Consider the following 26,516-nt stretch of genomic DNA (forward strand, 5'->3'; position numbering starts at 1 on the left):
GGTTAATATAATTCTAGCATGAATAATAAACATTTATCATGATATAAGGAAATAAATAATAACTTTATTATTGCCTCTAGGGCATATTTCCTTCAGATCCTTATCCCCTTATATGGGCGGACGAAACTATGCGTCCCCGCCAGCCTGGTAAAACGTGCTTATCTCCCAAGTGCCGTAATCAATGGCGCGGTTGGGTTACCCACGCCCGTATTGATGAGAATCCCGGGATAAGGGGACACGATCTCTACTTCGACAAGACGTGCCAAGGAAACCGCCTCACAAAACGCACTAAGGTGGGACAGTAAAAACAATTCGAATAAAGGCTTGGCTGTGGTGTGATGTCATGCTACGGAATGCGTCAGCAGATTAGATTTGTGTAAATATTATTCTCTCTACGGCAGTATGTGGAAACTTATTTTGCAGAGCCAGACACTATCCTTGTGTTCAAAATCTTCTATGAAGTATTCGGAGGAGGAACCCGCCTTGCAATGCCGAAAACAATCTGCGCGTCGGACTCGTTGTCATTGAAGCCTGGTTCAGGGGCTACTGAGGGAGTCCTGGATTAGGGGGTGTCCGAATAGTCGGACTATAACCTTTGGCCGGACTCCTGGACTATGAAGATACAAGATTGAAGACTTCGTCCCGTGTCCGGATGGGACTTTCCTTGGCGTGGAAGGCAAGCTTGGCAATACGGATATGTAAATCTCCTTCCATTGTAACCGACTCTGTGTAACCCTAGCCCTCTCCGGTGTCTATATAAACCGGAGGGTTTAGTCTGTAGGACAACAACAATCATACCATAGGCTAGCTTCTAGGGTTTAGCCTCTCTGATCTCATGGTAGATCTACTCTTGTACTACCCATATCATCAATATTAATCAAGCAGGAGTAGGGTTTTACCTCCATCGAGAGGGCCTGAACCTGGGTAAAAACATCGTGTCCCTTGTCTCCTGTTACCATCCGCCTAGACGCACAGTTCGGGACCCCCTACCCGAGATCTGCCGGTTTTAACACCGACAATTCCCCTATTGGAAATGGTGAACCCAAGCAGTTTCTCGGCGGGACCGCCAAAAACGCACTTTTCCAGATTGAGTCGTATGTCATATTTTCAAAGGTTGTCGAATGTAAGGCGTAAGTCGTCCACCAATGACTCAACGTGTTTAGTTTTGATGACTACATCATCTACATATGCCTCAACTATCTTGCCGATTTGCTTTTCCGAACACGTTTGAATCATGCATTGGTATGTGGCGCCGGCGTTTTTGAGCCCGAAGGGCATGGTGTTGAAGCAGAATGTCCTATATGGGGTGATGAATGCCGTTGCGGCTTGATCGGATTCCTTCATTTTGATTTGATGGTATCCGGAGTATGGGTCGAGGAAGCACAGTGAGTCGTGTCCTGCGGTTGCATCAATAATCTGGTCGATGTGAGGTAGTGGGAAGGGATCCTTAGGGAAGGCTTTATTAAGGTCTTTGAAGTCGACACACAAGCGCCATGATGTATCCTTCTTCGGCACCATGACCAGGTTTGCTCGCCAGTCTGTATGTTTGATTTATCTGATAAACCCAGCTTCAAGTAACTTGGCTAGCTCCTCACCCATAGCCTGTCGTTTGGGTTCGGAAAATCGCCGCAGCGTTTTCTTGACTGGTTTGTATCCCTTCAGTATATTGAGACTATGTTCGGCCAACGCGCGTGGGATTCCTGGCATATCCGAGGTGAGGGAGTCCTGGATTAGGGCATGTCCGGATAGTCGGACTATAACCTTTGGCCGGACTCCTGGACTATGAAGATACAAGATTGAAGACTTCGTCCCGTGTTTGGATGGGACTTTCCTTGGCGTGGAAGGCAAGCTTGGCAATACGGATATGTAAATCTCCTTCCATTGTAACCGACTCTGTGTAACCCTAGCCCTCTCCGGTGTCTATATAAACCAGAGGGTTTAGTGCGTAGGACAACAACAAGCATACCATAGGCTAGCTTCTAGGGTTTAGCCTCTCAGAACTCGTGGTAGATCTACTCTTGTACTACCCATATCATCAATATTAATCAAGCAGGAGTAGGGTTTTACCTCCATCGAGAGGGCCCGAATCTGGGTAAAAACATCGTGTCCCTTGTCTCCTGTTACCATCCGCCTAGACGCACAGTTCGGGACCCCCTACCCGAGATCCGCCGGTTTTGACACCGACACGAGGGGTGTCAGGCGAAGATTTCCCAATTCCCGCGCAAGAACGCGCCCAATGCAGCGTCGACCATCGGATCCAGCTGTGCCCCAATGGAAGTTGTCTTCTTGGGGTCCGTCGGGTGGACTTGAAATTTGACTATCTCGTCTGCTAGCTTGAAAGAAGTGGATTTAGCCCTTTTGTCAAGAATTACGTCGTCTCTATCCACTGTGGAACGTAGAGAAGTGAGCTCCTCGGCCGCCAGGGCTTCGGATAGTGCCTCAAGGGTAAGGAATGCGGTTTTGTTTTTAGCGCGGAGTGCTATGTCCGGATCACTGGCGATAGTGATAACACCGTTGGGCCCGGGCATTTTGAGCTTCATGTACCTGTAATGAGGTATGGCTTGAAAGCGGGTGAATGCATCTCGCCCTAACAGGGCATGATATCCGCTGTTGAAAGGGGCCACCTGGAAGATTATCTCTTTGGACCTATAGTTCTCTGGCGTGCCGAATACCACGTCGAGTTTAATTTTCCCCGAGCATCTTGCTTCCCGACTGGGGATAATTCCTCGAAAGGTTGTATTACTTTGCTCAATGCGACTCTTGTCCATTTGCATTTTATTGAGCATGTCTTTGTAGATGAGGTTCAGTCCGCTGCCACCGTCCATGAGCACTTTAGTGAAGCGAAAGCCGTCTACAATTGGGTTTAGATCCAAAGCGGCTGGTGCTCGGACTGATCGGGCCCTTGGCTCATCATTGGCGTTGAAGGTTATCGCCATATCGTTCCAAGGATTTATTACGGCTACGTGATTGACTTAGGCGAGGTCACGGAGCACTCTTTTATGCCGGTTGTTTGAAGAAAAGGTCTCGAAGACCGTGAACACATTGAGGTCGTTATCCTTGGGGGAATGCCTTGCCGGAGTAGTATTGGTGAGAATAGCCTCCCCACTTTTAGCCACCTGCCGGAGTATCCAACATGCCCGAAGTCTATGAGTTGGTTCGGAATTTGGCATCGCGTGTATCTGACAGGGCTTGTCGAGCCATTCATCAAGGACAGTTCTATGTCTCGATAAGGGCTTAATTTTTCTTTCCATGAAGTAATGATGAGGTGCCCCGTAAGGGTGCATCCTTTTTGTCCGGCCGGTGGGTGGCTTAAAGGCCGGGGGGTCCCACCGAGCTGTCTGGTCTTTCCAAGTGCTTTCCATTGTGCAATACTTCTGTACTATGTGTGCCAAATCTGCAAAGTGCAGTATGTGGCGCCGGTTGAGGGCATTGAGGACCCCCTCGTCCGTACAGTTGCGGCAAAAGACTGATACCGCGTCATCGTCGCAGCAATCTTTGATCTTGTTTTTAACAAGTAGGAATCTAGCCCAAAAGTGATGGACTGTTTCCTGAGGTTGTTGTCGTATATACATTAAATGCATATGTCTGGAGGACCAGAATTGCTTGCAGAGTATTGACTATGATGGGTGGGTGGGCTTAAATCTGAACCCTAACCCACTGTGGAATCCGGATTTTGGAAAATTTCTGGGGTTATTGGCCCAGGATCCGGAGTGTCCTGGGGGTTTCTAGACTCAGCACCTGATTCTATGTTCGGAGGACAGATGATCTCTTCTCGAAGATGAGTGTCTGGCTCGTAGGGCTCGGAGATCCGAACCTAGTTTGTTTTCAGCATAGGAGGAGCGGTATCCTCAACTTATTCTTCCATGACAGTCACCAGGTGGGTGACAGGTGGAGACCTGATTTCCCTCTGATCGGGTTTAAGCCCAATCAGATCGTAATCTGTTGCGACCCCCAGGGCGGTGATGTGATCTAGCAGTTCGTTTGAATACGAGACATCTGCCGGGTCTGTCTTATCGACGCTTTCGGGGTTGATGTGGAGGTGATTTTTGGCAATCCGGGGGACCGCCTTGGGCTTAAGGGCCGGGCGAGCGCCTATGTTGAAATTGCTGATCTGGAGGATCTGCCCAGGAACTAGGGCCCTTCCAGAGGTGATTTTGTCATCATCGACGAGGCGAGCCATCGATCCTTCTATCGACAACACGGAGGAACTCTCAATGAAAACACCAATGTCAGTGTCAAAACCGACAGATCTCGGGTAGGGGGTCCCGAACTGTGCGTCTAAGGATCGAAGGTAACAGGAGGCGGGGACACGATGTTTACCCGGGTTCGGGCCCTCTTAATGGAGGTAATACCCTACTTCCTGCTTGATTGACTTTGATGAGTATAGGGGTTACAAGAGTTGATCTACCACGAGATCGTAATGGCTAAACCCTAGATGTCTAGCCTGTATGATTATGATTGCCTCTACGGATTAAACCCTCCGGTTTATATAGACACCAAAGGGGGCTAGGTTGTACAAGGTCGGTTTACAGGAGAAGGAAACTATACATCCAGACGTCAAGCTTGCCATCCACGCAAAGGAGAGTCCCATCCGGACACGGGGGAACGTCCTGGATCTTGTATCTTCACGGCCCATCAATCCGGCCCACATCACACAACCCGGATCCCCGAGGACCCCCTAGTCCAGGTCTCCCTCAACAGCGGTGAGGCCTTCCTCCATCGCGACTCTGGGATGTGGTTGCGGTGGAGATCCATGCGGGTGTCCTCAACGTGCGCGTCATCCAGCGTCGGTGATGCAGCGGTGAGGGCCCCTCCATCGTTGATGGCTCACCTAGACGGGGTGGCAGTTCCGGGCGGTGGTGCGGCTCTGGTCGTGTGGTTTCCCGGCGGCAAACGTCTCCCATGGGCACGTTGGATGACGAAGGAGGTTGATCTGGTGGTCCTGTTGGGGATGGGCATGAATTTGCCAGCGAAAGCTTGGTTCGGCCTCGGCCAGAACCGTCAACGGCAGCGCCCGCGGGCTTCGCTACCTTGTTGGAGGCGTTGTGGGGCGATTCGGGTTCCCTGTGTGCCCCGGGGGAAACCTAGATTTGGTATTTCCAAATCGGATGATGGCGAGGTTTATGCTCGTCACGCCCATGGGGGCATCATATTTGGGATTGTACATTGGTTGGAGGGACAAGTCTTTGGCTTGGTGGCTGGGCGCAGGTCTCTGTATGCTTCTCGTGTGGTGACCAAGGTGGAGCGGGTGTCATCTACAGTATTGACCTCGGCGAGTCTTGGCGGCAATGTGCAGCGGGGTCTCGGCATTGGATATCGCTTGATGGGCGCATGCAGGAGGTTGGCGCTATCCGGCGTTGTGGTGGCATCGACGGGAGAAGGGTCTGGCAAGATTAGTGCATTGTGGCGCCCACGTGGCTACGCTGACCCTAATCCCAAGCCTATAAATTCCTTTTTCCCGAGAAAAAGAATACAAGAAGAAGCTTCATCACGTTTCACGATACGGAGCCGCCGCCACCTCCTGTTCTTCATCAGGAGGCCAGATCTGGAGTCCGTTTAGGGCTCCGGAGAGGGGGGTTCATCGCCATCATCATCACCAACCCTTCTTCATCACCAATTTCATGATGCCCACCACCAAGAGTGAGTGATTCCTTCGTACGCTTGTTGGATGGTGATGGGGTTGGATGTGATTTATCATGTAATCGAGTCAATTTGTTAGGGCTTGATCCCTAGTATCCACTATGTTCTGAGATTGATGTTGCTTTGACTTTGCTATGCTTAATGCTTGTCACCAGGGCCTGAGTGCCGTGATTTCAGATCTGAACCCTTTATGTTTCCATGAATATATTTGAGTTCTTGATCCTGTCTTGCAAGTTATATGCACCTATTACGTGTTATGATCCGCATACCCCAAAGTGGCAATAGTTGGGATTCTTTCCGATGATTACCATAGTTTGAGGATTTCATGTATTCATTGTGTGTTAATGCTCTGTTCTGGTTCTCTATTAAAAGGAGGCCTTAATATCCCTTAGTTTTCTTATGGACCCCACTGCCACGGGAGGGTGGGACAAAAGATGTCATGCAAGTTCTTATTATAAGCACATATGACTATATATGAAATACATGCCTACATTACATTGATGAATTGAGCTATTGTGCATCGCTCTAGGTTGTGACTGTTACATGATGAATATCATCCAACACAAATGTTCATCACTGATCCAATGCCCGCGCTTTTTATATATTGATTTTTGCTAATTTACTATTATTTCTACTGTCACAATCGCTACAAAATTGCTACTGTTACTATTACTGTTACTATTGCTCCTACCACTATCAAAGTATCATACTACTGTGCTACTGATCACTCTGCTGCATATATTTAGTTCTCCGGGTGTGGTTGAATTGACAACTCAACTGCTAATAGTTGAGAATATTCTTTGGCCCCCCTTGTGTCGAATCAATAAATTTGGGTTGAATACCCTACCCTTGAAAACTGTCGCGATCCCCATACTTGTGGGTTATCAATAGGAACATAGTGGAAACTAGGGATCAAGCCCTAACAAATTGACCCGATTACATGACAAATCTCATCCAACTCCATCACCGTCCAACAAGTCTACGGAGGAATTACTCACTCCCGGTGGTGAGCATCATGGAATTATTGATGGAGAAGGGTTGATGATGACGACGGTGACGAATCCCCCTCTTCGGAGCCCCTAACGGACTCCAGATCAGCCCTCCCAGTGAAGAATAGGAGGCGGTGATGGCTCTGTATCGTATAACACGATGAAACTTTCTCTCCAATTTTTTCCTCTTCCAAACGGTATTTATGGAGTTGGAATCAGGGCAACGGAGGCTCAAGGGGCCCACAAGCTCATAGGGCGCGCCCCCTGAGCATGTGGCTCTTGGCTGGCCCCCTCCAGTAGTTCTCTTCGCCAATTTTTTCATATATTCTGGAAAAAATCTCCGTAAATTTTCAGCTCAATCCGAGAGCTTCTATTTCTACACAAAATAACACCATAGCAATTCTGTTGAAAACATTGCTAGTCCGGGTTAGTTTCATTCAAATGATGCAAGTTAAAGTCCAAAACAAGAGCAAAAGTATTTTGAAAAGTAGACACATTTGGGATGTATCATAGACCAGGGTCATAATTCTCATCATCTGTATCACTTGTTGCATCTGCTTCCATTGCATAACTGAATTTGGTTTGCGTAGCACTCCTCCTAATTGATGTGCTTCCTCCAATATCCTCTGCTTGCATTTGATTATCAATGTGATGACTGGGTTGCACTACAATTGCCTCTTCTTCCTTCATTTGATTACCCACATCTTGCCGTGTCGATGGCCTCGTCACAAACTCAAACTGTTTCACATCCTCATCTACATCAACATCAGGCTATATAACCTGGAGAAGAATAGGTGGCCCTGCCTCTGGCTCTGCATCTGCACCAGTGTGATGCCCACAAGTACCATGTGCAATCTTCATCACACTTGACTTTCACTCTTTTCCTATCATTGACAGGCATATTGATATCAACTCTGTTCTGACAGGAGTACTCTTTAATTGTTGTCCTTAGTAGTTCTACACTCTCAAAAACCTGCCTACATGGAATTTTGGCCTATGTAGACCATCTCTTAAAGTTTTAAACTGCAAGTGGAGCTCTTCATCATCTGAATCAGGTGCCCATAAATCCTCACCTTCAGACAAGTCTTCATCTGAGTTGTACTTCTATGGCCATTGTCTTGAGTTTTAGGTTGCACTTGATTTTCTTTCCTGCTTTTCTCTCTCATTTGATTTGTTGTCCTATTTCTGTCCTGGTTCATCCTCATCTACATTATCTGCATACAGGTCATCATCATCATTGCCTATCTCATTGTCACCATCGACAAGTAGACCAGAGTCATAATTCTCATCATCTGTATCACTTGTTGCATTTGCTTCCATTGAATTGAATTTGGTCTTCGTAGCACTCCTCCTAATTTATGTGCTTCCTCCAACATCCTCTGCTTGCATTTGATTATCAATGTGATGACTGGGTTGCACTACAACTGCCCCTTCCTCCTCCATTTGATTACCCACATCTTGTCGTGCTGATGGCCTCCTCACAAACTCAAACCCACCTGCCAGTTCGAATAGCCGGTTTCCTCCCCTTCCGCTCAAGCTAAAGCTTCTGGGCTACGGCTTCAGGTTCCGTATTCCGATTCGTCTTCGGATAGCATTAGAAAATCCCTTTCATGCCTGTTCACATCCTCATATGAAACAACATCAGGGTATATAACCTGGAGAGGAATAGGTGCCCCTACCTCTGTCTCTGCATCTGCATGCTATGTTTTCGCATGAACTTCTTCATTGTGTACACTGTTGTTGGGCACTTGCCTTGGAGGGCTGAAGACTGGAGGCAAATTTGTTGTTGGATAGTTCACAACATCATCCTCGTTCAGATTTGCCTGGAAGTTTTCATCATGATCCAGATAAATACTGAAGAGTGGGGCCCAATATCAACAAAGAACATCATTCTATCCGTGTGCTCATCATCACTAATTTATCTAAGACCATTAGTGCTGAGTGTAAGGATGGGGACACAGTAGAATACCTTGAGCCTCATAACCAATTTCCTCAACTAGGTTTTCGATGAGAATTGGTGACCAAGTGACCTTATCCAGATGATCATAGCAAATGGCACTGCCATTAACATAAGCACGGTTCCTGTCATGCCCAACAAAAAATCCACCATGCTTGATTTCCACAGAGAAATTGGTGCTTCAACGGCCTAATACAGCAATACAGATACATCATGCATCAGAATCGATTGCAGCATCATTTTATTTAAGCACCTAAAACCTTAAGCCCCAATTCCCGTACCCCCAAATCTTATGCCAAAACCCTAGAACAATCCGTCGAAACTAGCAACTACAACACATCTAGTATGACAATGCGGCCCTAAAAGGAGGGGCTTTCAACATCAAAACACATCAAAAAGCTCATATTCTTCAAAAAGTGAGACTTACTGTACACGGGTGGTGCCCGTTCTTCACGACGAACAGGGGCCATCGCCGCCGTCGCCGCTTGCCAGGAAGAACACGCACTGCGGTGGCGCCTCTGCAACTACGAAAGAAATCATCCCTATTGGAAATGAATATTTTGGCAATGCTACTCGATGTATTGATCGGTGCATAGCGCACATATATATGGAGTACAAGGTGGGCCACAACCTCAACTATACAATGACTAGGAGGTGGGCCGGACTATACAATATACATGCACAAACCATATATTCAACACTCCCCCGCAGTTGAAGCGTCGCCGGAGACGCAAAGACTGGACCTGAACTCCTCGAAAACAGAAGTAGGCAGTCCTTTTGTCATAACATCGGCAAACTGTTGCGCCGTCAGAACGTGGAGGACCCGGATGTGCCCAAGAGCCACCTGCTCATGAACAAAGTGTATGTCGAGCTCAATGTGCTTTGTTCGTCGATGGTGGACCGGGTTGGCGGAGAGGTACAGTGTGGAGACGTTGTCGCAGTAGACGAGTGTGGCCTTGTGAACATCACAAAGCAACTCCTGGAGCAGCTGACGAAGCCAAGAGCATTCGGCAACGGCATTAGCCACTGCCCGATACTCTGCCTCGGCACTCGAGCGAGAGACTATGGGCTGTCGCTTGGAAGACCAAGAGATCAGGGATGGCCCAAGGTAGACACAGTACCCCGAAGTGGAGCGCCGTGTGTCCGGGCAGCCAGCCCAGTCCGCATCAGAGTAGGTGACGAGGTCGGTGGAGGCGGAGGCCGTCAGTGTAAGTCCCATGGACGGGGTGCCGCGTATGTAACAGAGGATACGCTTCACCAAGGTCCAGTGAGAGTCACGCGGAGCATGCATGTGAAGGCAGACCTGCTGAACGGCATACTGCAAGTCGGGGCGCGTCAGAGTGAGGTACTGCAAGGCACCCACAATGGAGCGATAGAAGGCCGCGTCGGATGCGGGAGAGCCCTCCAGAGCTGAAACCTTGGCCTTGGTGTCAACAAGCGTGGGAGCAGGCTTGCAGTTAAGCATGTCGGCACGATCGAGAAGCTCATGGGCGTAACGCTGTTGGTGCAGAAAGAACCCATCTGGACGTCGAACCACCTCAATGCCGAGGAAGTAGTGGAGGGGCCCCAAGTCCTTCAAGGCAAACTCATCGCGAAGACGAGCAGTAAGCCGCTGGAGAAGCGCGATAGTGGATGCCGTCAGGATGATGTCGTCGACGTAGAGCAACAAGTAGGCCGTGTCAACCCCGTGATGGTGCATGAAGAGGGACGCGTCGGAGCGGGTCGATGTAAATCCGAGCGTCTGCAAGAAGGCAGCGATGCGCTGGTGCCAGGCCCGAGGTGCCTGCTTCAACCCGTAAAGTGAATGGGAGAGCAAGCACACATGATCCGGCTGTGTGGTGTCGACGAAGCCGGTGGGCTGTTCACAGAACACCTGCTCGGCGAGGTGGCCGTGCAAGAAGGCGTTGGAGACGTCCAACTGATGCACAGGCCAAGCTCGGGAGACGGCCAGCTGAAGCACGATGCGGATCGTGCCCGGTTTAACAGCCAGAGCAAAAGTGTCGGTGAAGTCCATGCCCGCACGTTGCCGAAAGCCTCGAACCACCCAGCGAGCTTTGTAGTGCTCGAGAGTCCTGTCTGAACGAGTCTTATGCCGAAAGACCCACTTGCCCGTGATGATGTTGGCACGAGGCGGCCGAGGGACAAGCTGCCAGGTGCGGTTCCGTTGGAGCGCATCGAACTCTTCCTGCATCGCAGCGAGCCAATGAGGGTCCCGAAGGGTGGCTCGAGCTGACGATGGGAGAGGGGACGGCTCGAAGATGGAAGCGGCGAGAAGATACTCATCACTGGTGTACCGCGTACCCGGGCGTAAGGTACCAGCCCGAGAGCGAGTCATCGGGCGGGCAGCGAGTCCGGGGTGACAGGCGATGACGAAGAAGAGCCCGCCGCCACTGATGCCGCGGGTGAGGCCGCGGGCGAGGCAGCAGGCGAGGGCGCGGGGGGCACCGAGGAGGCCCGCGCCGATGGCGGCGCGAGGGGCATCACAGGCGCTGGGAGGGGTGCAGCCCCTAAGGAAGCCAGCCGGGGAGGAACTCGACTCGGGGCACGGAGGGCACCCTCAAAGCCAGGAGGCGGCCCGAGAGAGGCACTCGAGTGGCCGTTGCCGGGAGTGGGCAAGGCCGCAACATCCGAAGGTACCTGCTGAAACGGAAAAACCATCTCATCAAAGTAAACGTGTCGGGAAGTGATGACCCGATGGGAGATAGGATCATAGCAGCGGTAGCCTTTGGTGTTGGGGGATAGCCAAGAAAAATGCAGGCCACGGACCGTGGTGCGAGCTTATGAGGAGTAGTGGAAGCGATGCTAGGATAGCACAAGCAACCGAAGATGCGGAGCTCGGTGTAGGAGGGTGGCGTGTCGAACAAAAGATGATGAGGAGCAAAGTTCCCGCGAGTGCGACAGGGACGGATGTTGAGGAGTAGTGATGCGGTGGCGAGCGCATCAGGCCAGAAACGTGGTGGCACGTTGGCGTGAAAGAGGAGGGTGCGAACGCAGTCATTAAGAGTGCGAAGCACGCGCTCAGCGCGGCCATTTTGTTGTGAAGTGTACGGGCAAGTGAGACGAAAGATCGTGTTGTGTGTGGCGAGAAGGTCGCGGATCGCAAGATTATCGAACTCCTTGTCGTTGTCTGTTTGCAACGCATGAATGTGGCGACCAAACTGCGTGGTGACATAGGAGTAGAAAGCGGTGAGAGTGGCAACAGAATCCGACTTTCGCCGCAACTGGAAGGTCCACACATAGTGCGAAAAATCATCAAGAATAACAAGATAATAAAGATAGCCCGTGTTACTAGCAACAGGAGAGGTCCAAACATCACTATGAATCAACTCAAATGGGTATGAAGCAACATGCGAGGAAGTGCTAAAGGGTAAACGAGCATGTTTGCCGAGACGACAAGCATGACAAGTGTGATCGTCGATCTTATTACACGTGAATGAAAAACTGCGAAGAATATGACGAAGGGTGGCAGTGTTGGGATGACCGAGACGAACGTGCCAAAGGTCCACTCCAGTGGAAAGCACCATGGGTGCAGCGACGGAGGATGTGGATGAGTGGACCGGGTAGAGCTCGTCGGGGCTGTCACATCGGTGGAGCACCATCCGGGTACGGGCATCCTTAACAGAAAAGCCAAACATGTCAAATTCAACGGTGACAGGATTTTCACGTGTAAGAGAACAAACGGAAACTAGATTTTTAATGATGTCAGGTGAAACAAGTACGTTAGAAAGATATAATGGAAGGGAGTTAGAAGGAAAAGCAGCATGGCCGACATGAGTGATGGGCATGGAAGAACCCGCCCACGGTAATGCGAGCAACAGTGTGAACAGGGTGAGCGGTAAGAAGGTTACCGGGGTTGGCGGCCATGTGAGCCGTGGCTCCGGTGTCCATGTACCAGTCGCCACCGCCAGTGTACTGCTGTGGTGTGGGGGCGGTGTGGAGGGCCGCTAACAGCGCGGGGTCCCACGGCACCGGCGGGAGGGCCGGGGCCGACGACAGAGGCTGTGGCGGCGGCGCCGCGAACCCACCGGCTGAAGGCAGGCCATAGGCCGCCGAGGGGCCGTAGAGCGGCACCGGCGGATACGCCTGAGGGGCCGCGTACAGAGCCCGGTGAGGGGCCGGGCGGGCGCCAAAGACACCGGGGACGGGGCGCGCGGTATGGGCATGGAGTATGCGTGAACCACCCCTGTCCAGGGGTTCTGGCCGGCCTGCCAGGGCGCCGGCGGGAGCGGGTGCTGCGGCTGGCGCGGCGCCCCGCCATGGGCAGCCGGCGGCTGCTGCTGCTGCTTGCGGCCCCCTCGGCCGCGACGCCCGCCCCGGCGCTGCTGCTTCTCGGCGGGGGGCGGCGGAGGGGCCTACGGCGGCGCGGGATAGGGGAACCCGGGCGGCGGCTGCGCGTGGAGGGGCCCCTGGGCGGGCCGCAGCAGGGGAGCCGGAGCGGTGGGCGGTGCACCGCCGCGGGTCCCGGCGATGAGAGCCGTATGGGTGGCCCGGGTGCGCGACATCCGCATCCTCCTCTCCTCCAGCTTCAGGTACGCGACGATCTTGGGGAAGGTCGGGTTGGTGATGAGAGAGATGTTGGAGGCGGCGTTCCCGAAGTCTTTGTTCAGGCCGGCGATGAGAGTGCTGAGAAGAAGCTCGTCGGAGACCTTCTCGTCGAGGTCACAGAGCTCGTCGACAAGCTTCTTGAGGCGCATGCAATAATCGTCCACCGACGAGTCAAGTTGCTGGCACCCAAAAAACTCGCCGTGCAATAAAACCTTGCGTTGGAGCGCGTTGTCGGTGAAGAGGCCATTGAGTTTAGTCCAAACGGCGTGAGCGTCATCATCGGCGGAGACCACCGTGTGGAAGAGGTCCTTCGAGATGGTGGTGTAGAACCAGCGGATGAGAGTGGCGTCGATGGACGTCCACTCCTCATCGTCCTCCATGAAGCGGGAGTCCACGGAGCCATCAATGTGATCCCGGAGATTGTACTCACGGAACACAAGGGAGAAGTACGTCTTCCAGGCATAGTAGGTGGAGGTGAGGTGATCGAGGACGACGGGAACCCGAGCGAGGATGTTGAGATCGCGGATGACGACGGGATCGGGGCCTTCGAAGGGATTGGTGCGGCGGCTGCGGGTGGTACCGGAGGAACCGGGGGAGGCCATGGCCGAGAGGGGAGTGCGGCGACGTGTGGGGAAGCGGCGCGGCGAGTAGCGGGAGGCGGCGCGGCGAGTAGCGGGAGGCGGCGCGGCGGGTGGCGGCGTTGCGGGGTGCGGGCGGAAGCGCGAGGCGGCGGCACACAGGGGGTGGCGGCGCTGCGGCGGCGGCGATGAGATCGCGACGGCGGCGGCAGTAGTTAGGGTTAGGATCGTAGGTATGATACCATGTTGGAAACGAATATTTTGGCAATGCTACTCGATGTATTGATCGGTGCATAGCGCACGTATATATGGAGTACAAGGTGGGCCACAACCTCAACTATACAATGACTAGGAGGTGGGCCGGACTATACAATATACATGCACAAACCATATATTCAACAATCCCTTCTCCTCGTCTCTACCGCCGATGATCGCCGGGGCGGCGTCGCCTATGCAGCCCGCCCCCTTCCTCGAATTGAGGACGAAGAGGCGACGTGAGTGGAGGAGGGATGAGCGGGGGATTCGATGATGCCCGAGGCGCTTTTGGCATATTTCCACGGCGGCGGCTCCGCGGTTCGCCACCTGTCCAGAACGGTCGGTCAACACATGGTCAAAGAGCCTGTACACACCGCATACGCACAACAGTGATTGTATTTTCACGTCCCATCATATACATGATGACGGTCACAAAACGTATTTCAAAGTTCATTGACAATTTTAGTGACCTTAAATGTATTTGTCTCCTAAGAAAACCTGCGATGAAACTCGCTCCGCGATCCCAATTCCCAACCATTTTATATTTCTCTGACATGCGAGACCCAACCTTAACAGCGAAGCAAACCCCATACTTTGCTTCGTGTCGTCCGTGTACGAATCTCCCTTTCGTCACTTGACCGCAGTTCGATCAGAGCCGTCCACGGCGATTTCCGTGGTCGGCACGAAGGTTCTCGTCTCCACCAGCCCCGTACTGACTCAGCCATCGAGCCCCTCGAACGTGTCGTCCGTCTAAATCTGAGGCGCCCGCCTGCACCGCGTCTACAAGAGCCGCTCCAACCCAACCTCCTCCCCAACCCGCACTGCCATAGACCCATTCCACCCAAAAGCCCCCCCCCAGATCGACCCCCTCCCCGCTCCCCTCGCTAAAGCCGAAATCCCCCGGCGCACACGCACGCACGCCCACCAGAGTTTTCCCCATCCCCTCTCCCAAGCAAAGCGATCTCCGGCGAATCGGAAGGCGCGAGATCCGGCCGCGATGGCGCTGGAGTGGGTGGTGCTGGGGTACGCGGCGGGCGCGGAGGCCATCATGCTGCTGCTGCTGACCCTCCCGGGCCTCGACGCGCTCCGGCGCGGGATGATCTCCGTGGTGCGGAGCGCGCTCAAGCCCATGATGTCGGTGGTGCCCTTCTGCCTCTTCCTGCTCATGGACATCTACTGGAAGTACGAGATGCGGCCCACCTGCGACGACGAGCACGCCTGCACCCCCTCCGAGCACCTCCGCCACCAGAAGTCCATCATGAAGTCCCAGCGCAACGCCCTCCTCATCGCCGCCGCGCTGCTCCTCTACTGGATCCTCTTCTCCGTCACCTCCCTCGTCGTCAAGCTCGACCACCTCCAGCAGCGCGTCGACAAGCTCAAGAAGCGCGACGACTGATCCCCTCCTCCCCGTCGCGTCCCGGCCCCGGCAGGCCGACGGTGCCGTTGCTCCGTCTTCTCCCGCGTTTATGTTCCTAGATACAAACCTGTGATGCATGCGTTCCGTGTTCTTCTTCCTTTGTAGTGTGGATGTTTGAGATCGCGATCCGGATTTCGCTAGCGTTCTGTTATCACTTACCTGCTTCAGATCTAGTTCGAGTAAAATAGGTCTTTATGCGATAAAGATCATCATGAACACTGTTCCTGCAAAACGTTCTTGCGAATGTGTCTCAGAACCATAAATTTGGATAGCCATGCTGGAATCATACTTTTCATTAACTTGTTCCTCATGGATGTTTGTTGATTTCTCTTGTCACATGCTTGCCAAATTAAGTTCAGGCCCCCAGATGCTTTGCCTTGGTAGGAACTGGAATAGTGCGTGTTTAGTTGCCCTGGTTGTGAAAGGTATGGAGTCTCTGGAATGTAAATTGGTTTGGGTCTGGAATGTGAGTTGATTTATGTCACAAGATGGAAGAATGCCTGCTTTTTATTGGGTGATTCTAATTCTATAGTGGAAGAGACTTGTAATTTACAGTACCGTTTGGGAAGGGAAACAAAAAAGAAGGTATAATACTCTGGTTCTGGTCATGAAGAACATATGATGCTAGTTTTTATTCATAACCTGGGTCAGCCTTTAGTTATAGTATGGGATTTGAGTGTTGAAGCAGGCAAGCAGCTTCAGAAAACTTGATTCATCTTCTGTTCTTCCATGTTCCTGTAACTTCCATTTTAGCTATTGATTTGTGTGGGCTGATTGTTGTGGAATGCATGCCTTCTTTTGATTCGTTATGTTGCTTGATGTTTGCAGTGCTTTATTATTTCCATGTTTGCAACTTTCCATCTGAATTTTGAATTGCTGATGCTTTAAGTTTGAACAACAGCAATTCTCCTGACGAAATTTGATCAATGAGTGTTTGTGATATCTTATCTGCTTTCATGTTGTTGCTGTCCGCTTCAAACAATTTGCCGCTGCCCCCTCAAGTATCTAAATCCTGCAGTTCAAAAAAGGGAAGTATCTAAATCCTGGGCCTTACGAGCATCTTTTGATCATTGATGTGTTCTCTGTCCTGTAACCTGAAATCTCTCGCCCTTCTAATTGAAAAGTGTGGTAAGAATTTATGCTCACTTGTCTTTTATCTTTTGGAGAACTATCTTTGATTTATAATACGCCTACAGTCTTAAATCATATCGGACGAATGTTACGGGCTTGAGGTGGCAACATCCGGATGGAAATCAGGGGAGAGGGAATCGGCAAGTTCAGCATTTTTGTTTATGCCCGCTTCTCTAATCTTTTGGAGAATAGCATTAGAATCACCCAATGGAGAAGATTGTTGGGTGCTACTTGATTTCCACTGTTTATTTGTACTCCACCACGCAGAAGCGTGTGCTTCGCATAGACTGTTCAGTGGACGAGTTTTGAGCCAATATTCCTATCCATCACGCAGAAGCATGTGCTTGCGATTGTTCAAAGTTTAAAGATTTGCTGAAATCTGGTGAAGCTGACAGTTATTGGATGGGAGTACGTGTTCTCTGTCATATGTTCCTGGTGTTCAGATATTTGGTGTGCTCTTCTGTCTCTCCCAACATTTCTGAACTGCTAATTTCCGGTGGAATTGCATCCGCACGGTTTTAGACACATCTTATTTATCTCTATGTTCTTGTTCCTGTGCAGAGCTCAAGCAACGAGGTCCAAAGTAAATGAAAGTTTGTGTCACTATAATAAAAGAAAAAAGTTTTGTGTCATTCTATAATAAAAGAAAATTTCAGGATGAATTCCACACAAATTAAAAGCACATGAATCTGCTATGTGTTTGGTTGTTGTTTGGATGTATGCATTTCTATTAGAGGCAGCAAGACAGAACTTTCTTTGTTTGTGTCAATTATAAGGTGGAGGAACCCAAATGCAAAATCACTGTTCTGAGTTCTGACCTTAAGTGCCAAGTTTAGCACAATTTGAACCCGTTTGGATTTCTTTTTTAGATCTGACCTCTTCGCTACCGCTGTCATACCTGGCGGTAGGTTACCACGACGTGTCGTTGTAGTCAATGGCGGTAGGAACTAGGTCAACGTGCTCACTGACGTGGTTAAGTGATAGGGTTACAACGGTAGCCCATTATAGCCTAACGCAAGGCTCGATAGCGATATGCCCTTTTGAGGGGTAAGTGAGTGGGGGACTTGGGTGGGCCATCGACCCATTCACCCACATCACCTTTCCCGAGCTGCTGCCCTCCCTCTCCCTCCCTCATTCAAATCCCTCTCAAATCTCTGTTCATTAGGTGCCATCAGTTTGGTGAATCAGGGTCATTTCATGATAAGAGGCAAATGTTGCAAATGTGTCCCGATGTTACGATGAGAAGTAGCTATCGTTTCCAGTGGAGTAGATTGGCGATCAGACTACGAACGTGCGAAGACGTCACGTCTTAGTAATCGCTAAACCAACTCTGAGAGGTTATTAACCATGTCGGAGCATGATCAACCTGATCATAAGGGTCTATTTTCTGCAAGCAAACAAGAACAAGTATAAGAGGGAAACTTTATTAATCAAGTGGGGTTCTATGGCGTCTTGTCTGGTCGTTGAACACAAAAGAAGGATGCGAGTTTCAGATATGGCAACATTTAATCTAAACAAAATCCAAGTGTAAACGGTGCCTTAAGGCCTATGTTTATAGGAGAAAAAGGAGGAGATTTCGTCCAGCCATGGCAAGGTGGGACCAAAACACCTCCTGAGTCGTTTTTCCTACAATACGGACTCTAAAACCAGCCTATGAAGTATTATTTCGAAATTACATGGACCTGGTCAGAACTAAGGTGACATGACACCAATAATAAGCTATGGACGAAATTTACGAAATGACATCTTGTATATTTCGTCCATGTCCTTGTGGGTCATCATGGGGGCTTCAAAGTGCTGAAAACTCCATTAGAAACGTTGTTCTGGTTCCTTTCGCGCGCGCCTTCATCTTCATGCTTGATCCTGCGCCGGTGTTCACCCCTCTTGTCCATGCTAGGCCCTTCATTAGTAATCAACACAAATGTATCTATTTTAGGCAGCATCATATTCTCATGAACATTAAAATTATTCTCAAGAAACGGAAGTGGAGTATCTGATAATTTAATTGGCGTTCGCTAGCTCTAGCAATTGGTCTAGTATGTATAGTAGCAGAGGCTGTGGGTGTAACTATGGTATTGATGTCCTCGTCATTTCCTGTGGACTTTCTCATCCCTCATAGTTTGGCTCGTGTGAATCATCTCAGTTGATGGCATTGTTTACTTGGGAGCAAACCCTAGCTCTACTCAATTTTGTGTTAAATCAACGGATATGATGGGCGGTAGGGTTTTTTGTGATTTATGATGTGTAGTGGTATATTCTTGTGGTTGGTAGCAAGAAGTAGAGTTATGGTTAGTGCTAACCAATGTCATCATTTATGTTTTAATTTAGCCATGGACTAGTGTAGTTGTTTTGTTCTTTGGATATAATGCATAGTAATGAATGATCCATACAATACACTAGACTTGTCATTGATGCCTTAATTTATTTATATTATATTTAGATGGAGAGACTCGTTAATGTTCATTATTTGTACAAGGATGCATTCTTGAGTAGCAATGCGGACAATGGTGAGGAAGCCATTGTTTTCGATACATGCCCTAGTTATGAGGAGGTTTGTGAGAAAGTGAGATATGTGTTGAAGTGGATGGACCCAATAATGAAGTTAAACTAATAGGAAGGTATGATGTTGGAGTGGGATCAAAATCTCGATTGAAGAGTATGTCTATCACCTCGGATTTGCATTAGAAGGTATACAAGGACAAACTTGCGAAATCAGAAGACATGTCACTTGAATTGTTTCTCACCAAGGTTGAAGGTCCTCGGCTTGAAATCGACTTGAACAGTATGCCTCCTCCCCAATTCATGATATGAGCAAGAGTAGAAGTGTGCCACGTGTTGTGGATAGGGTCGAGGTGTGTGCCTTGATAACCCACAAGTGTAGGGGATTGCAACAGCTTTCGAGGATAGAGTATTCAACCCAAATTTATTGATTCGACACAAGGAGAGCCAAAGAATATTCTCAAGTATTAGCAGCTGAGTTGTCAATTCAACCACACCTGGATAACTTAATATCTGCAGCAAAGTATTTAGTAGCAAAGTAGTATGATAGTAGTGGTAACAATAATAAAAGAGTAACAAAAGCAAAAGCAATATTTTTGGTGTTTTGTAGTGATTGTAACAGTAACAACGGGAAAGTAAATAAGTGTAAACCAGTAGATGGAAAGCTCGTAGGTATTGGATCGGTGATGGATAATTATGCCGGATGCGGTTCATCATGTAACAGTCATAACATAGGGTGACACAGAACTAGCTCCAATTCATCAATGTAATGTAGGCATGTATTCCGAATATAGTCATACGTGCTTATGGAAAAGAACTTGCATGACATATTTTGTCTTACCCTCCCGTGACAGCTGGGTCCTAATGGAAACTAAGGGATATTAAGGCCTCCTTTTAATAGAGTACCGGAACAAAGCATTAGCACATAGTGAATACATGAACTCCTCAAACTATGGTCATCATCGGGAGTGGTCCCGATTATTGTCACTTCAGGGTTGCCGGATCATAACACATAGTAGGTGACTATAGACTTGCAAGATAGGATCAAGAACACACATATATTCATGAAAACATAATAGGTTCATATCTGAAATCATGGCACTCGGGCCCTAGTGACAAGCATTAAGCATAGCAAAGTCATAGCAACATCAATCTCAGCACATAGTGGATACTAGGGATCAAACCCTAACAAAACTAACTCGATTACATGATAGATCTCATCAAACCCATCACCGTCCAGCAAACCTACGATGGAATTACTCACGCACGGCGGTGAGCATCATGAAATTGGTGATGGAGGATGGTTGATGATGACGACGGCGACGAATCCCCCTCTCCGGAGCCCCGAACGGACTCCAGATCAGCCCTCCCGAGAGGTTTTAGGGCTTGGCGGCGGCTCCGTATCGTAAAACGCGATGATTTCTTCTCCTCGATTTTTCCCCGAAAGCAAATATATAGAGTTGAAGTTGGCGTCGGAGGAGCTCCAGGGGGCTCACGAGGTAGGGGGCGCGCCCTAGGGGGGGCGCCCCCACCCTCGTGGACAGGGTGTGGGCCCCCTGGTCTTCATCTTTGGCAAGGATTTTTTTTTATTTTTAACTAGATGTTCCGTGGAGTTTCAGGTCATTTCGAGAACTTTTGTTTTCTGCACATAAAACAACATCATAGCAATTCTGCTGAAAACAACGTCAGTCCGGGTTAGTTCCATTCAAATCATGCAAGTTAGAGTCCAAAACAAGGGCAAAAGTGTTTGGAAAAGTAGATACGACAGAGACGTGTCAACTCCCCCAAGCTTAAACCTTTGTTTGTCCTCAAGCAATTCAGTTGACAAACTGAAAATGATAAAGAAAAACTTTTACAAAATCCGTTTTCTCTTGTTGTTGTAAATATGTAAAGCCAACATTCAACTTTTCAGCAAAGATTATAACTAACTACATTTGCAATAATTCTCAGGTCTCATGATTACTCATATCAATAGCATAATCAACTAGCGAGCGATAATAATAAATCTCGGATGACAACACTTTCTCAAAACAGTCATAATATGATATAACAAGATGGTATCTCGCTAGCCCTTTCTGAGACCGCAAAATATAAATGCAGAGCACCTTTAAAGATCAAGGACTGACTAGACATTGTAATTCATGGTAAAAGAGATCCAATCATAGTCATATCCAATATAAATTAATAGTAATGAATGCTAATGACAGTTGTGCTCTCCAACTAGTGCTTTTAATGAAAGGGTGATGACTCAACATAAAAGTAAATAGATAGACCCTTCGCATAGGGAAGCAGGGATTTGTAGAGGTGCTAGAGCTCGGTTTTGAAATAGAGATAAATAATATTTTGAGCGGTATACTTTCATTGTCAACATAACAACTAAGACATGGCGATATCTTCCATGCTACACACATTATAGGCGGTTCCCAAACAGAATGGTAAAGTTTATACTCCCCCTCCACCAACAAGCATCAATCCATGACTTGCTCGAAACAACGAGTGTCTCCAACTAGCAACAGTCCCAGGGGGAGTTTTGTTTGCAATTATTTCGATTTAGTTTGCAGAAAGCATGGGACTGGGCATCTCGGTGACCAGCCATTTTCTCGTGAGTGAGGAGTGGAGTCCACTCCTCTTGAGAATAACCCGCCTAACATGGAAGATAAGGGCAGCCCTAGTTGATACATGAGCTATTCGAGCATACAAAACAGAATGTTTATTTGAAGGTTTAGAGTTTGGCACATACAAATTTACTTGGAACGGTAGGTAAATACCGCATATAGGAAGATATAGTGGACTCATATGGAATAACTTTGGGGTTTAAGGGATTGGATGCACAAGCAGTATTCCCGCTTAGTACAAGTGAAGACTAGCAAAAGACTGGGGAGCGACCAACTAGAGAGCGACAACAGTCATGAACATGCATTAAAATTAATAGACATTGGATGCAAGCATGAGTAGGATATAATCCATCATGAACATAAATATCATGAAGGCTATATTGATTTGTTTCAATTACATGCGTGAACATGTGCCAAGTCAAGTCACTTAAATCATTCAAAGGAGGATACCAACCCATCATACCACATCACAACCATTTCGATAGCATGTTGGCACGCAAGGTAAACCATTATAACTCATAGCTAATCAAGCATGGCACGAGCAACTATGATCTCTAATTGTCATTGCAAACATGTGTACTCATAATAAGCTGAATCAAGAACGATGAACTCATCATATTTACAAAAACAAGAGAGGTCGAGCTCATACCAGCTTTTCTCATCTCAGCCAGTCCATCATATATCATCATAATTGCCTTTCACTTGCACGAACGAACGATGTGAATAATAAGAGTGCACGTGCATTGGACTAAACTGGAATCTGCGAGCATTCAATAAACAGGAGAAGACAAGGCAATATGGGTTCTTGGTTAAATCAACAATAATGCATATAAGAGCCACTTCAACAATTTAATCATGGTCTTCTCCTATCGACCCCCAAAGAAAAGAAAAGAAATAAAAACTATTTACACGAGAAAGCTCCCAACAAGCAAAAGGAGAACGGGAAATATTTTTTTGGGTTTTCTTTTTAAATATTACTACTACAGCAAGAAAAGTAAACTACTACTAATTTTTTTGGTTTTTCTTAAGGTTTAACAAACACACAAGAAGAAAGCAGGAAAAAGAAAATAAACTAGCATGGATATTACAGTGAAAGAGTATGAGCACCGACATCTAGCAATGAGTGTGTGAACATAAATGTAATGTCGGTGAGAAATACGTACTCCCTCAAGCTTAGGTTTTTGGCCTAAGTTGGTTGGGATGGCCTGGCGGATACCCGTAGGTGTAGCTGGGGTCGTACTGAGATGCAGCGACTATCGCCGCCTAAGCTGCAACGTGGCGTCGGGCTGCCTCTCCTCTCGTACTCATCTGCCTCCTCTCTGGTAATAACATATCTTCCTTTTGTCTGAAAATGAAAGAAGGCAGGAGCAGGGAGAGTAATACGGACAACACACCGTTTGTCAAAGATTAGTCGATATAAGAGAGGTGATTCATTCCTCTCGACAAATTGGTGGGAGGTCATAGAATTAAAATTTAAATAAGCAGGAGGCAACTCCATATCACCCTCGTGAACGTCCACCTCAAGAAAATTAGCTAAGCGGGTTGTATAAATTCCTCCAAAGAAATCTCCATTATATCTATTATGATGCAATCTACGTGCTACAATGGCTCCCATATGATAAGATTGGTCTCCTAACACAGTACTGCTGAGAATGCTGAGGTCAGGGACACACATGTGACATGCTTCATCCTTAGCATTTATGTACCTATCTATGAAGAGAGCAAAATAATGTATAGCAGGAAAGTGAATGCTCCCTATGGTAGTTTGTGTTATGTCTCTAGATTCCCCTACGGTTATACCAGCAAGAAAGTCTCTAAATTCAGATTTATAGGAGTCACTAACTGTTGGGGAACGTTGCAGAAAATTAAAATTTTTCCTACGGTTTCACCAAGATCCATCTATGAGTTCATCTAAGCAACGAGTCAAGGGAGAGAGTTTGCATCTACATACCACTTGTAGATCACGAGCGGAAGCTTGCTAAGGGGATGGTGATGATGGAGTCGTACTCGAACGTGATTCGGATCACCGATGTCCAAGTGCTGAACGGACAGCACCTCCGTGTTCAACACACGTACGGGACGGGAGACGTCTCCTCCTTCTTGATCCAGCAAGGGGAAAGGAGAGGTTGAGGAAGATTGCTCCAACGGCAGCACGACGGCGTGGTGTAGTTGGTGCAGCAGTACTCCGACAGAGCTTCGCCAAGCACGTACGGAGGAGGAGAGGTGTTGGGGAGGGGAGGGGCTGCGCCTTGAGTTGTGTCTTAGCAGCCCTCCCCTCACCCCTCTATATATAGGAGGAGAAGGAGCAAGGGGGCCGGCCCTTTAGGGGAAACCCTAGAGGGGGGCGGCGGCCAAGGGGTGGGGGGCTTGCCCCCCAACCAAGGGGTGTGTGCCCCCTTTAGGGTTTCCCCCCCAACCCTAGGCGCATGGGCCCAAGGGAGGGGGGCGCGCCAAGCCCACTAGGGGTTGGCTGCTATCCCTACGTAGCCCAAGTGGCCCCCGGGATGGGTTGTCCCTCTCGGTGGACCCCCGGAACCCCTCCGGTGGCCCCGGTACAATACCGATAAGCCCCCGAAACTTTCCGGTGTCTGTATAACAACTTCCCATATATAAAACTTCACCTCCGGACTATTCCGGAACTCCTCGTGACGTCCGGGGTCTCATCCGGGACTCCGAACAACATTCGGTAATCACATACTTGTCTTCCTGATAACCCTAGCGTCACCGAACCTTAAGTGTGTAGACCCTATGGGTTCGGGAGACATGTAGACATGACCGAGACGACTCTCGGGCAATAACCAACAGCGGGGTCTGGATACCCATGTTGGCTCCCACATGCTCCTCGATGATTTCATCGGTTGAACCACGATGTCGAGGATTCAATCAAACCCTGTATACAATTCCCTTTGTCAATCGGTACGTTACTTGCCCGAGACCCGATCGTCGGTATCCCAATACCTTGTTCAGTCTCGTTACCGGCAAGTCACTTTACTCGTACCGTAATGCATGATCCCGTGGCCAACACCTTGGTCACCTTGAGCTCATTATGATGATGCATTACCGAGTGGGCCCAGAGATACCTCTCCATCATACGGAGTGACAAATCCCAGTCTCGATCCGTGTCAACCCAATAGACACTTTCGGAGATACCTGTAGTGCACCTTTATAGTCACCCAGTTACGTTGTGACGTTTGATACACCCAAAGCATTCCTACGGTATCCAGGAGTTACACGATCTCATGGTCGAAGGAAGAGATACTTGACATTGGCAAAGCTCTAGCAAACGAACTACACGATCTTTGTGCTATGCTTAGGATTGGGTCTTGTCCATCACATCATTCTCCTAATGATGTGATCCCGTTATCAACGACATCCAATGTCCATAGCCAGGAAACCATGACTATCTGTTGATCACAACGAGCTAGTCAACTAGAGGCTCACTAGGGACATATTGTGGTCTATGTATTCACACGTGTATTACGATTTCCGGATAATACAGTTATAGCATGAATAAAAGACAATTATCATGAACAATGAAATATAATAATACTTTTATTATTGCCTCTAGGGCATATTTCCAACAGTCTCCCACTTGCACTAGAGTCACCAATCTAGTTACATTGTGATGAATCGAACACCAATCTAGTTACATTGTGATGAATCGAACACCCATTGTGATGTCGTTGATCATGTTTTGCTCGCGAGAGAGGTTTAGTCAATGGATCCGCGACATTCAGATCCGTATGTACTTTGCAAATTTCTATGTATCCATCTTGAACATTTTCACGGATGGAGTTGAAATGACGCTTGATGTGCCTGGTCTTCTTGTGAAACCTGGGCTCCTTGGCAAGGGCAATAGCTCCAGTGTTGTCACAGAAGAGTTTGATTGGCCCCGACGCATTGGGTATGACTCCTAGGTCGGTGATGAACTCCTTCACCCAAATCGCTTCATGCGCTGCCTCCGAGGCTGCCATGTACTCCGCTTCACACGTAGATCCCGCCACGATGCTCTGCTTGTAGCTGCACCAGCTTACTGCTCCACCATTCAACATATACACGTATCCGGTTTGTGACTTAGAGTCATCCGGATCTGAGTCAAAGCTAGCGTCGACGTAACCCTTTACGACGAGCTCTTCGTCTCCTCCATAAACGAGAAACCTGTCCTTTGTCCTTTTCAGGTACTTCAGGATATTCTTGACCGCTGTCCAGTGTTCCTTGCCGGGATTACTCTGGTATCTTGCTACCAAACTTACGGCAAGGTTTACATCAGGTCTGGTACACAGCATGGCATACATAATAGATCCTATGGCTGAAGCATAGGGGATGACACTCATCTCTTCTTTATCTTTTGCCGTGGTCGGTGACTGAGCCGAGCTCAATCTCACACCTTGTAACATAGGCAAGAACCCTTTCTTGGACTCATCCATTTTGAACTTTTTCAAAATCTTATCAAGGTATGTGCTTTGTGAAAGACCTATGAGGCGTCTTGATCTATCTCTATAGATCTTGATGCCTAATATATAAGCAGCTTCTCCAAGGTCCTTCATTGAAAAACATTTGTTCAAGTAGGCCTTAATGCTGTCCAGAAATTCTATATTATTTCCCATCAAGAGTATGTCATCTACATATAATATGAGAAATGCTATAGAGCTCCCACTCACTTTCTTGTAAACGCAGGCTTCTCCATAAGTCTGCATAAACCCAAACGCTTTGATCATCTCATCAAAGCGAATGTTCCAACTCCGAGATGCTTGCACCAGCCCATAAATGGATCGCTGGAGCTTGCATACTTTGTTAGCGTTCTTAGGATCGACAAAACCTTCCGGCTGCATCATATATAGTTCTTCCTTAAGATAACCGTTAAGGAATGCCGTTTTGACGTCCATCTGC

The 26,516-nt window shown here is 48.5% G+C and overlaps 1 protein-coding gene across 1 annotated transcript; it reads left to right on the forward strand.

The window, feature by feature from the left end:
• Positions 1 to 14,805: 14,805 nt before the first annotated feature.
• LOC123128313 (uncharacterized) lies at positions 14,806 to 15,691 on the forward strand. The gene has a single exon (XM_044548283.1). The coding sequence runs from the start codon at positions 14,962 to 14,964 to the stop codon at positions 15,358 to 15,360; it is 399 nt and encodes a 132-aa protein (XP_044404218.1). The 5' UTR covers positions 14,806 to 14,961; the 3' UTR covers positions 15,361 to 15,691.
• Positions 15,692 to 26,516: the final 10,825 nt, after the last annotated feature.

This window comes from Triticum aestivum, chromosome 6A (genome assembly GCF_018294505.1).
Source record: "Triticum aestivum cultivar Chinese Spring chromosome 6A, IWGSC CS RefSeq v2.1, whole genome shotgun sequence".
Lineage (NCBI taxonomy): Eukaryota > Viridiplantae > Streptophyta > Magnoliopsida > Poales > Poaceae > Triticum > Triticum aestivum.